The 12,522-nt window shown below is 43.9% G+C and overlaps 1 protein-coding gene across 1 annotated transcript in view; it reads right to left on the bottom strand.

Moving 5' to 3' along the window:
• The window catches only part of LRIG3 (leucine rich repeats and immunoglobulin like domains 3), a 46,599-nt gene that overhangs the window by 18,334 nt on the left and 15,743 nt on the right, over nucleotides 1-12,522 (bottom strand). Inside the window, exon 4 of the mRNA XM_053556881.1 lies at nucleotides 671-802. Coding sequence (XP_053412856.1) covers nucleotides 671-802 — 132 coding nt within the window. The remainder of the gene's footprint in view (nucleotides 1-670; nucleotides 803-12,522) is intronic.

The following is a 12,522-nucleotide window of genomic DNA, read 5'->3' as shown; positions in this document are numbered from 1 at the left end:
AGGAATCTACAAAGACCCTAACCGTCAACGGACACTTAAAATAATTACTGTTTAGGTCCTTGTGGGCAAATGGTGATTAAGATTCACACATATTTCTGAGGAAAGACTAGACTGGACTATTTAAAGGTTATAAATCATGGATATCTACCTACAGCGTGTCCCAAGGGTTACCATATACTGGGGAAATGGGAAATTGTACCTAAATGTACCTTACTTACAAAATGTTCATTATAAAATTTTACGAAACACTCTCTACATGCTGGCCGTCTCTTTCTATACGTGTATGAATTCCTCTCTCCCACTCACGGCAAATGTGTTCCAAGGCTATTGTTATGTTATCTTTCTGATGTATAGAGATGTTTGGAACACCTTGAACTTTTATGAAATTATTACTAAAACACAGCAAAGGTGTCATTGTGGTTTTTTTTAAAAAGCAGCAGCACTTCTTACACCCTATAGCTTTTCTAACAGAATGCCTACATTTTTGAATTACAAAAGTGTAAGAATTAAATGAAGATTGTGATTGTGGGGCTTATCACAAATTTCAGTTCATGAAGTTACATTTTTGATCCAGTAAAACAGGCAGAGTTTGTTATATTGTAATTTTTTTTCCATCATAACAATATTTTCATTACAGGTGAACACTTTTGTTAAAGAAAACTTTGCTTACAGATGTTTGAGTCGTAGCGGAGGGAATGCCGTTTTAAGCTCTGAAATATTATTGTTGCTCAAGTCCAAAGTTTCAAGGGATTGAAACTCTTTCAGATGGTCAGGTGGTATTTCAACAATCCTGTTTCCAGCCCTAGAATCAAAGGAAATCACAGGTGACAGGGTAAACAGTACAACAATGTGAATGAAGAAGAATATTTTCTATTCCAAACTTGTTCCTTGAAAATATGGGAAATTGATCTTTAAACCGTACTTTTAAAATTTAAACAGACATAACACGGCCCCTTTACGTCGTCAATCACAGCATCAGAATACGTGAAAAGCATTGCTATCTAAATACAGGATACTCTGTAGCAGTGGTGTGTCTACAAATGCACTTGAAGGTAACTTATTTTTTCTGTATGCTATTTTTTCCCAATAATTATTCCTTTTCATTTTATTAAATGTTATATAACATGCCTAGCACCAAGGCAGCACACCAGGCCCTGCTGAGTTAACTTTATTCCTTCTTTTTGATTCCTATTCTATTTCTAATTCTTCTCTTGAAAAGTACACATACTATAGAGGTGCCAATGAACTTGAAACTCAGATTTGGGTGTTATCTAGAGCCACACTGAAGAGATCCCCCTTTTTTGCAGTTTTTGGCCAGGGCTGGATTTGAACCCGCCACCTCAGCATATGGGGCTGGCACCTTACCCCTTTGAGCCACAGGCGCCGCCTGAGATCCTTTTAAGTGACTGCAAGTTTCAATGCACTGCCATAGTTGTCCATCCAAGGGCATTTCATATTCTCAAATATTACATAAATCACAGAATAATTCCTGGGTATAATTAGATCAAAACATCCTTTGACATTAGCAGGCTTAAACACCAGACCATAATGTCCAATATGGAAACCACTGGCCACTTGAGGCTCTTTAAATTTAAATTAACTCAATTTAAATGTTACAATTTAGTTCCTTTGTCACAGTAGCCACATTTCAAGTAATCAACAGCCACATGCACACAACAGCCGACATACAGAACACTTCTACCACCATGGCAAGCGCGGGTGATGAGCGTTACACTGGGCACCAAATGCAAAATAACAATAAAGAAAAGGAATATGAAAAAAAGGATCTAACAAGTCAAAGTTCCTAAAAAGTCGTCAATACAACAGTTTCCAAGGGGCAATTCAGTGTTAGAAGACTTCATTAGGAACAGGAATCGGACACATGCAAGAGATTTTAATTGTCATAACAGATCTGGTCGTTGGGGCTTTTAGGACCATTCTTTGGCAGGGGAAATAACACGTTACCGTAGAAAGGCTACCTACCAATCACAGGAAGGTCTTGTCTTCACAACCCAAGAAGCAATGAAATGATCTGAGAACTCGGCGTTTTGCACTCGTCACACACTGGTGTTTCTATATATAGTGTGCACTTAAATATCCACTTAATGAGAAAACTCAGAAAGCAGGACCTATATCTCAGGACCTATATTTACTAAGCTCTTTCGCATTTCGGCTTGCCGGTCTCTCACTATCTCAGAAGGTTTGTAAGTGAAGAGTGCGTCCCGTGTGTCCTCACAGCGTCCCACGCTGCACGCTGATACTCACTTACGCGCCAGCTGTCAGTGTCACAGAAGTCAGACTATGTCTCTGACCTGGGATCTTGCACAGTGCATGAAATCCAACAATGGTGAACGCCTAGTAGGTACCAAGCCCTGTGCTCAGCACTTTCCAAATGTTATGCCGTTTAATAATAACAAAATTTCTCTGGTACAAATAGTATAATTTTTAAATTGAGAAACCAAGGCTTTTCCCCTAAAACAAGAACTCCAAGCATTCCTAAGCTCGCTCCCTCCCTCCCTGAGTAAGTCTGGATTGGTCCCAAAGCAATCCCTTAAGGCTTATTTCATAGAACACAGAGTATCAAACATGTTTTGGCAATTCTTGCATGGAAATGTGCCTCCAGAAAGGTGTGCTACTTCCCACCTTGCAGAAATACTGAATTTCTGGTTTGAAACTGATGTAGGGATCTACCCTGGCTCACTGAGCCATCACCACCACCAACGCTAAGAATGCCCTAGAACAGGGCCCTTCCCAATCTCCCTACACAGGTAAGGGGGTCTCCCGGGGTCCCCACATGCTCAGCAACATCCAGCAGAGTTAGGAGAACTCTGTTAGAGAACATAAGGAGGAGAAAGCCATGGGCTGGGCTGGACATTCTACATTTAAACAACTACAAAAGAAAACTTCTCAACATATCAACCCCCTACCCTGTGTTATTTTTAAGGACAGTGGAAAAACCGTCTTTTCTTTTTCCTTTAAAATCTAAGTCATGGAAGGAGGCTAACCCCATTTTTTTAAATAATACTGTACAAGGTAACAAGCACAGACATCTGCACATATTAAGAGCAGAACTTGTGATAGTAAGCAAGTTCTTAAGAAGGGATCAGCAGTCACGAATATCAAGCCCCTCAGAGTCCCCCAGAGCCTTACAGACTTGTGTTTAGAGTCAAGTCAGCCATGACCTCTGATTTTGACCCTTTCCCACATCTGGATTCACCAGTGTACAAAGCCCTTGATCTAGCTGTGAGGTACAGAGTAAAGCAAGCGAGACAATTAGTCAATTTCTAGGTCCCGGAGACAGATTCAGTTCAAGAGACATGTCACAGGCCTTAGGGTCAGGGTGTGTGGGCTATATAAAGCCATACTTTGGGAGACAAAAATTTTCCTTAAATGCATTGCCCAAATGTTTGCATTACCAGGACGTCCTCCCACAAACACTGGAAGAACTGTGACAAGCCCAACTGCCCCTGTCTCCACCACCCCAGCCCCGGGTCAGCCACTATCTCCCTTCAGAATTAGCAGCTGGCTTCAGTCCTCAGGCTGTCTGAGTTAGCACAGCTACGCTTATATTAACAAAGACCACTCAGCCATTTATTTATTTATTTATTCTTTTGCAATAAATGGAGAAAATTAGGTTTTTTTTGGGGGGGGGATGGAGAGGGAGGTCCACAGGTGTCCATCGCGTTGGTCAAATAAGGCTACCAGTTAGATAACAGACCATACAATCTTTGGTTTATATATTCGTTTGCTTAGAAGGTAATTATATTCATTTGTTTATAAGGTATTAAAACCGCCAATTACTTGAATGACGAATAAAATTTTCCTTGCAGTAAAAGTATGCTCCAGCCAAAGCCAGCAATTTCCTGAGCTGCTCACCTCCTAAATTGCAGTGTGAAAGTGCTCAGTTACAGACACGGCGTGTACAGTGTCCTCTTTGTCAGCATGGCTCCCTCGCACAAAATCCCTCACAACTGCCAGAATAATAGTCCCTGTATCACAAACATGTAAATCTGTCCTAATGGAATGGAATTAAATCCAAACACCAATTTCATATTAGCTCTTGGACTAACTGGCAAATAACCACCTGATACGCACCAGTTTAAAACAAACAAACAAAAAGCCCCTTGCTTGGCATCATGAAAGAAGGTTTTTTTAAAAAAGAGTCAACTACCTTAAAAAACTGGATTAAAAAATGTATTTTAGCAGTATAAAATCCTCAGGATAAACATTTCGTGAAGTGGGTTGCAAATATATGCCTCTAGAAGACAAAGATTCAATTCAACTCCAGTTTTTTTTTTTTTTTCCAACTATGGATAAATGTCAAAACTGATCAACACCTTAAAAGCACTGCAGTTAGTATTTTTGACAGGAAACGTGCAGTACTTGCACAAATACAAAACTGTGAACACCTTTCTCTGCGACTCTGCTAATGTGAAAATGCCTCCTTTCCATTGTTCAAACACACAGGCCGGGGCTGAGGGCTGGAAGGTGTTTCAGCCTCCTGCAAATCTGTCTCAGAGACGAGGGATATTTTGGTCTTCTGTGTTTGTTGCTAGTACAGGAAGTTCCATGGTCAAATCTCTGCTGAGGTGAAATATAATTAGTCCCTTGTGCACACACAGACCTGGGGGCTTGGTTGGTCAGGAACACAGATGGTCCCCACAGGCTTCCAAGAAGCCACAGGAAAAACAGGAGTCCCAGGTATTTCAGCCTTGGCTTCTAAGGCCCAACAATAATGGTCTCATTCTGTTGCCAATTTCATTTTCCAGCCAACTGTGCCAAATACTTTTAAAACACAGAGGCAAACAGGACTTAACCATTTTCGCCTGGTGGTAGTTACTCAGCGAGCTGGAGATGTAAGTATGAACAAGATGGATGTGGTCCTTGTCCTCACAGAGCTTAAAAGTCTAAGAGAGGCAAAGCAGGCCAGTGTGACAAGTGTCCAGAGAAAGGAGGAAGGGCAGATGTGGAATGGACAGACTGCCAGAGGGCGGAGAGGGATGTAAAGGAAGGAGCTGGGACAAGGGGATGAGGACCCCGCCCTGGAGAGAGAGAGAGAGAGAGGCTGCCCCATTCTAAGCAGAGCTCAGGCGAGAGCAAAGCGTAGCTCTTCCCTTTGGGGAAAGGAAGGAAAGGCTCGATGGCTGCGGGACAGAACACAGGGGTGGGGAGTGGAGGCGGCAGCAGCTTGGGAGCCAGGCAGCTGGAAGGAGAACAGATGAGTCAAACCACTCAGGGTGGTTTGCACGTTTCATGCACGTCTCCCTCTGGTTTCCAGAGCACAGGCTGTGCGAATTTTCTCATCCCTGGACACACATACAGCACTACAGCCTCTGGCCCCAGGGACCACAGGCAGTGCTGCTCTATTCCCACTTCATCTTGTGCTTCTAATCTGAGAGGCCTCCGAAGGCACAGGGTGACGCTGGGCCCCCGCTCACACTCGGGTGTGAGATGCTAGACCAGAGCAGCTCCAATCTGGCATTTCAACGTGTCTGTAGTCACTAGGGAGATAGGTAAGTGTGGAATTCTCACACCTAAAAACGGTTCTGATATGTGAGCAACTGCCCTAAAGATAAGGCTGGATTAAATGAATGCAGTAAATATAACTGGGCTTGGTGGCAGGAGCACCCGGTCTGACAATGACGGGTTCCTCTTTGACTGTGATCTCTAGAAATCATTCAGTGTCTCAAAAGAATCTTCATGTACTCTTAAGTGGATATAAATGGTGATAGTTTATTTCCAGAGTTGGGAAGGAGAACCACACAGTGCAATATTCTTTGTTAGTGAAGAACCAAAATATCAGGGTTTTTCACTGGAATTCCTGAACCAATCAAAGGGTAGCTTCTTGATGAATAAGAAATAGGTCAATAGTTTTCGCTGTCTCCTACTAAGATAACAGCCTAAGGCCTTGCAACTGTGCTGTGTAAGGACCAGCAAGCTGGGCGATTTAGAGAAGGTGTCTGCTCACCACATTATCCTTTTACGGAGAATGTGTGCACTGGAATTTAATGTGAAACCATTTTTTATGTGCTTGTGATGCCACCTTTTCTTAGCATGTATTGCTTTAACACACCCTTACATCCAGTTCTGTTATTGCAACTAATAAACCGCTGAATCTGTGGTCAGACCATACAAACAGCCATCAACCAAGCATGTTAAAGGCACTGACGGGCACAGTAGGCCTGGCCCCAAGGACATACTCATTTCTAAATGTAACTCACAAGCAACCAGGTTAGCACTGTTTATGAAGGAATTACAAGTTGTTAAAGAAAACACTACATTTCGCAAACACATTAAAGATCACTTTTATTTCTAACAATAATCCCTACCTCCCTGTAAAAAAAAACAAAACAAAAAAACCCCAAAAAACCAAACACGTTTTCTTGAAAACTACCTTGGCTGGAATAAATAACATTCCCATTGTATCAGGCTTCTTCTAACAGAAAGATTTGGCAAGCAAAGAACCTCTTCCATACAGATAAAAATAAACTGTCTCTGTTCATCTCTTTCCTGAAAAGATACTTAAGAAGTTTCATTAAAAGAATACTTGTTCAGACGGGTCTGCTGGCACTGTGGCATCAAAGAATAAAGCCAACTGGAGGAAATGTTTGCAAGGAGACAGATTCCTGATTAAGAATTAGTGATATTAACCAGCAAATGAGCCACGGTGTATGGAGCAAAGAGCTAGTTCTTCTAGCTAAAGGCCAGGTCAACAGAAAACAGAATGATCTTTTGGATCATAAACATGGTAAGATGGCCATAATATTTAATCAGGGGTGCTAGAATAATCAGGTTCCTACTCACGTGCCAGTCATAACATATGTTAAAAACAGAAAGAGAAACATGGGCTGGGTGTGGTGGTCCACGCCGTGCCTATAGTCCCAGCTACTCCGGAGGCTGAAGCGGGAGGATCAGGCCTAGGAGCTATAGTCTAGCCTGGGTGAGACAACTTCTTGGGAAAAGAAAAAAGAAAGGAAAAAGAAACATATGGGTCAAAAGCCCATTCATACCACAGGCAAAACAGCCCTTCTTTGATCTCCAAGTGTAAATTCAATCTAGTCTTTTATGTAAACAGAAATTTAAAAGCAAATCCCAAAGATGATAGAGAAGACACTTACTGAAATATTATTTTAATCTGAAATAATAATTTATATACAATAAAAATGGACTCTACTTGGATTTAGTAAAACTTTCTAAATGTTCTCTACCTCCCTGTTGAGGCACAGGCCTTCCACGGTCATTTCCGCATGTCAGCCCGGGGCCCCTGTTACTCCATGAGCTGAGTCTGCCCAGGAGCCCGGGGTTACCGGAGAGTGCAGAGAGCCTGCAATGGATTCATCTTTGGTTCCTCAGAATTCTGGATTAAATGAATAGGTTCAAGACCCTGAAGTGAACAATGTTCTTGATCAGTCTAGAAACTTTATTGATTCATTTTTTTTTTTTTTTTTGAGACAGAGTCTCACTCTGTCGTCCTGGGTAGAGTGCCATGGAGTCATAGCTCATAGTAACCTCAAATTCCTGGGCTCAAATGATCCTCCTGCCTCAGCCTCTCAAGTAGCTGAGACTACAGGCACCCATCACAATGCCCAGCTAACTTTTCTATTTTTTAGCAGACATGGGATCTCACTCTTGCTCAGGCTGTTCTCGAAATCCTGAGCTCAAGGGATCCTCACGTCTTGGCCTCCCAGACTTCCTGGATTATAGGCGTAAACTATCATGCCTTTGGTCTAGAAATGTTAGACCAGCTTTAGACTGGCCCATAGAATTGATCTGAGCTGCTGCTCCAGATGCATGTGTACATCCAAAAACAGTGCGCCCAGCACAGTTACAGCCAGAAAGTGTAAGCAGAAAACTGGTGACACTCTACATCAATCAACTTGCTAAAATAAGATCTCTTTGATACAGTAATTCAAACTACAGTCCCCAGATAGGAGATTTTGACTCAATTCTCGTTCTGTGTCTTAATGTGAAGAGACCTTGATTTTCTCAACTTTCAGTGGAGAAAAATGGAATGAAAGGATCTTTCCCAGCTGTAGTGAGTTGTGATTCTAGACGTGGATGACAAACACAGCCCATGACCCTAGTGACTGCTAGAGGCGTCACACCCTGCTTTACGTGAACCCAGTCTCCGTCCGGGGCTCCTCCCCTCTCTCTGCAGAGCCGCACCGCCTTCTCTTCCTCAGCTTACCCTCCTCCTTTTCCAGGGGCCTGTCTTCCTCTAGTGGCAAGAAACCTTGAATAAAAGGTGATTGTTTTTTCTCATGTCTGGAAATGTCTTTCCGGATGGACAGTTTGGGTGTATGTGAGGTTTAGATTGTTAACGGGATCAACAGGATTAGAGATTATTAACAGGATTTAATGACACTGGCTTACGTTCTCACAATACTCATAAATGTAAGTCTGGGAGACAAACTTCAGCACACAACAGAACTGAGGGTGGGGGGTCCTGAAGCCCAGACCACTGAGCCCCCCACCTCCGGGGCTTGTTTCTGGGGATCCGGTGCCACCTGGGACGCTGACTTTCTAGCAAGTTCTCAGGTGGTGCTAGGAGCACAGGAGGCCTGCTTTGTGGGTTTCCCACCTCTCAGAGCTCCTTTCTCTTCAGTATTGTGGGATCCCACAGTCATGTACCTTCCTGAAGCCTTTGGCGCTCAGCAGGCCCTTCCAACCTAGAAATGTGTAACTCCTCAGTTCTGGGAAATTCTTTCCTATCTTTGATAATTTCCTCCCTTCCATTCCCATAGATGTCCCTTTGTGGAATTCCAGTCAGAGCAACGTTAGATTTACTAGTTGATTTTCCTCTTTCCTCATTTTTTCCTCTCCAATTTTCACCCGTCTTTCCTTCTTGTTTCTGAGAAAGTTCTTCGGCTTTCTCCCGTGACTTCTAACGCCCTTTGAAAGTACCCGCCGTATTTCTAACCCGCCTCTGAATACTCCTCTGAACTACTCTTCCACCACTTTTCTGGTTTGCTGCGCACGGCACCTTCTCTATTCCCTCCAAGGATATCAGATGTGTCTCCAGGGCCCCTTCTCCTTCCATTATCTTTCATTGTCTTCATTCTTCTGTTCCAGATTCTGACTTGGTTAGAGACGTCTCCAAAGCCTGGTCACTGGCTATTCAATCTTATCTAGTAAACAGCACAAACTACTCGCTGAGGGCTGCGTGCCGTGTTGGCTGGGTGGATGCTGAGTCCCAGGACAGGGGACCAGAAGGGACCTATTTCAGGAAGGGCTATTTCTGTGGGTCTTACCTCTCCATGGCTGTCAGCTGCTACCATCTGGGAAGGCTACAAGGGAGATACATGGAGAGGAGGGGCTGCCAATATCCAGAGTTGACTAATTCCCCTAATTCAGAAGGTGCTGTCCTCAGTCCCCTCTCCCTGCACAGCTGGGCCCAGGCTCTGCATCCCAGAGACTTTCTGTCTGAGATCTTCGGAAAATAAACTTCCACTCTTCTGCGTGGAGGGGGAGGGGGACATGGCTGGGCTTTGAGCTTTGGAGGAGAAACCTAAAGTTCAATTATGATTACTTCTTTTACCTACTCCCATTTTCAGCCCTACTCTGCACTCCCACTGTTACAAGGTCTGGAATCCCTGAAGCATTCTGAGATTCTGCAGCACACACAGGCAGGTGGACACACGGACACACACACACGGGCAGTGGACACACACAGGCAGGTGGACACACACACAGGGGCAGTGGACACACACACAGGGGCAGTGGACACACACAGGCAGGTGGACACACACAGGCAGGTGGACACACTGACACACACACAGGGGCAGTGGACACACACAGGCAGGTGGACACACGGACACACACACAGGGGCAGTGGACACACACAGGCAGGTGGACACACGGACACACACACAGGGGCAGTGGACACACACAGGCAGGTGGACACACTGACACACACACAGGGGCAGTGGACACACACAGGCAGGTGGACACACTGACACACACACAGGGGCAGTGGACACACACAGGCAGGTGGACACACGGACACACACACAGGGGCAGTGGACACACACAGGCAGGTGGACACACACACGGGCAGTGGACACACACACAGGGGCAGTGGACACACACACAGGGGCAGTGGACACACACACAGGGGCAGTGGATACACATGGACAGGTGGACACACACACAGGGGCAGTGGACACACATGGGAAGTGGATGCACACAGGCAGGTGGACACACGACACACACACACACACGGGCAGTGGACACACACACACAGAGCTTGCTTTGTTTTCAGGATTAACTCTGTTTTCTCCCTCTTTTAAGTCAGCTATAACTTACCCACTTGCCGCCGACATTTTTATGACACCTTTCATTTGGACTGTGTTATTTTCTCTTTGTTCTTGTTGGTAGGTGCTGTTTTTATCCCTTCTCATTTTAAGGGGATTTTAGAAGGAGCAGATAGAAAACGAATGTACTCAGCCCACCAAGCTTAATAGAAAGTCTTCAATGGAAATTTAATCTGCGAGTAAAACCAGTTTTTCTTCAAAAACCAAAATAAACCTTCCTTCAAAAAAATCACCATAATATTTTTTACTGAAATACCATTCAAATTAGATTTGTGATTTGTATAAGACTTCAACAAAAATTTTGCTTCTATAAAAAATTTGCACTTACGATGACAGAAACGAGTGGATCATTCTTGTTCTAAACCTCAATAGTCATCAGAGAGAGAAGACTAATTCTGTTTGAACACATCTGGTTAAATTAATCTTATGCTGTGGTATGGTTCTCTGACTAGAACATCAGAGACACAGGATATCTTCATTCCACCCAAGTATTTAACCTGCCCTGGAGAATAAGAACTAGGAAATAAAAACAAGTGGTGACAATGTTCACAGGGTGGGTGAGTTCATACCCCTTGGCTTTTGTCACAGACTGGCACTGACCTTCAGGGGTCTCTCCTGAGCCTGCCTGTGGCCTGTATTGTAAACTCGAGTGCAGAAGCCACAGAACTAATAAAGTTTAAGCTATCAGAGGAATCGTGACCCCCAAACCTCTCAAAGTACTAAAACAATAGTCTAGACGCAACACAAAAGTCAAGCTGGGATAAAAACGGTGCTTTGAATTTTTAATGAACCACTTTTACAAGGCCTATTTGAAAGCAATTCTTATGAAAATGACAAAGAACTGAGGAATCTCAGCTGACCACAGATTCAATAAGAGGCACTAATACAATGTGGTGCATAAAACGTTAACATAATCATATACTTCAGTGGTTCTCAACCTTCCTAATGCTGCGGCCCTTTAATACAGTTCCTGTGGGTCATGACCCGCAGGTTGAGAACCACTGATATAGTTCATGAATGTCTAGAATTCTGGTCGAGAGAGGCAGCTCCACCCTGCTCTGTGGAAGTCAGACCACACCTCAAACATGTGGTTCTGGGCACCGTAAATCACGTTGTGTGCACCAGGCAGGTGTGGAGAGGGAGACCTTCAAGTCTGTACGCCTGATCTGTGCATGGCCATCTAAATATAAAGTAAATTAAAAATTCATGGAGTACTACTCAGCAATAAGAAAAGATGGAGACTTCACATCTTTTGTGTTTATCCGGATGGAGTTGAAACATATTCTTCTTAGTAAAGTATCACAAGAACAGAAAAGCAAGTGTCCAGTGTCCTCAATACTCATATGAAACCAATATATAAACAACTACATACGCAAACGAAAGAAAAGCCCAGGTATATCCTAGTGAGGGGGCAGGGACAGCGGGCCGGAGGACGATTGGTGAGATCTCAGCTAACGTGTGTGACGTGAGGGTGCTCAGCACACCCCCAGGGGAAGGGCTCCACTACAACTTGAACTTTACCTTAGAAGCAAAAGCAATGTAACCTAGACATTTGTACCCTCATACTAATCTGAAATTTAAAAACAAATAACGAGAAAAATTCCATTCTCCAGTCTCACCAGCCACATTTCACACGTTTGATATTCACGTGTATTGTGGCTCCACGGCGCACAGCACACAAAGAACATTTCCCTCCTCAAAGAAAGTGCTACCAGATCCCACTGGTGGATGGTCCACGTCATACCAGAAATGGGAATGAGAATGTGAGCCCTGAGAAGGAAAGGCTGGAAGAAAACCTTTTATATTGAAGGCTTGTATTATTATCATGCAGACGATGGAGCAAAGCCAGACTCCCCAGCACCCAGAACCAGGACAACAGGCCGCAGGTGCAGAGGGGCCAGCTCAGCTTAACATACTGAGAAAACAAAAGGTCCAGGCAATTACAGCCCATCACTCTGGAAAGGCTCTTCTCCAAGAAGGAGCTTTTGTCCCTGGAGGTGCTTCAGAGGATGGAGGTGGGATAACCTTCCTTCCAGGGACTGTTCTACAGAGGAAAAGAAAGTCTCTTCCAAGTTACCAGAACTGTACATGAACACTCAAAACTAACAAAAAAAGGGCCACCACCAGTTACCTTGTGTGGGATCACGCAGCAACAAGTGACTAAACTCAAAAGCCATCTAATTTTCTCTAAAACAATTTTCATTTTTCT

The sequence above is a fragment of the Nycticebus coucang genome, chromosome 12 (assembly GCF_027406575.1).
Source record: "Nycticebus coucang isolate mNycCou1 chromosome 12, mNycCou1.pri, whole genome shotgun sequence".
Classification (NCBI taxonomy): domain Eukaryota; kingdom Metazoa; phylum Chordata; class Mammalia; order Primates; family Lorisidae; genus Nycticebus; species Nycticebus coucang.
This window is presented reverse-complemented; position numbering and strand designations above follow the sequence as displayed.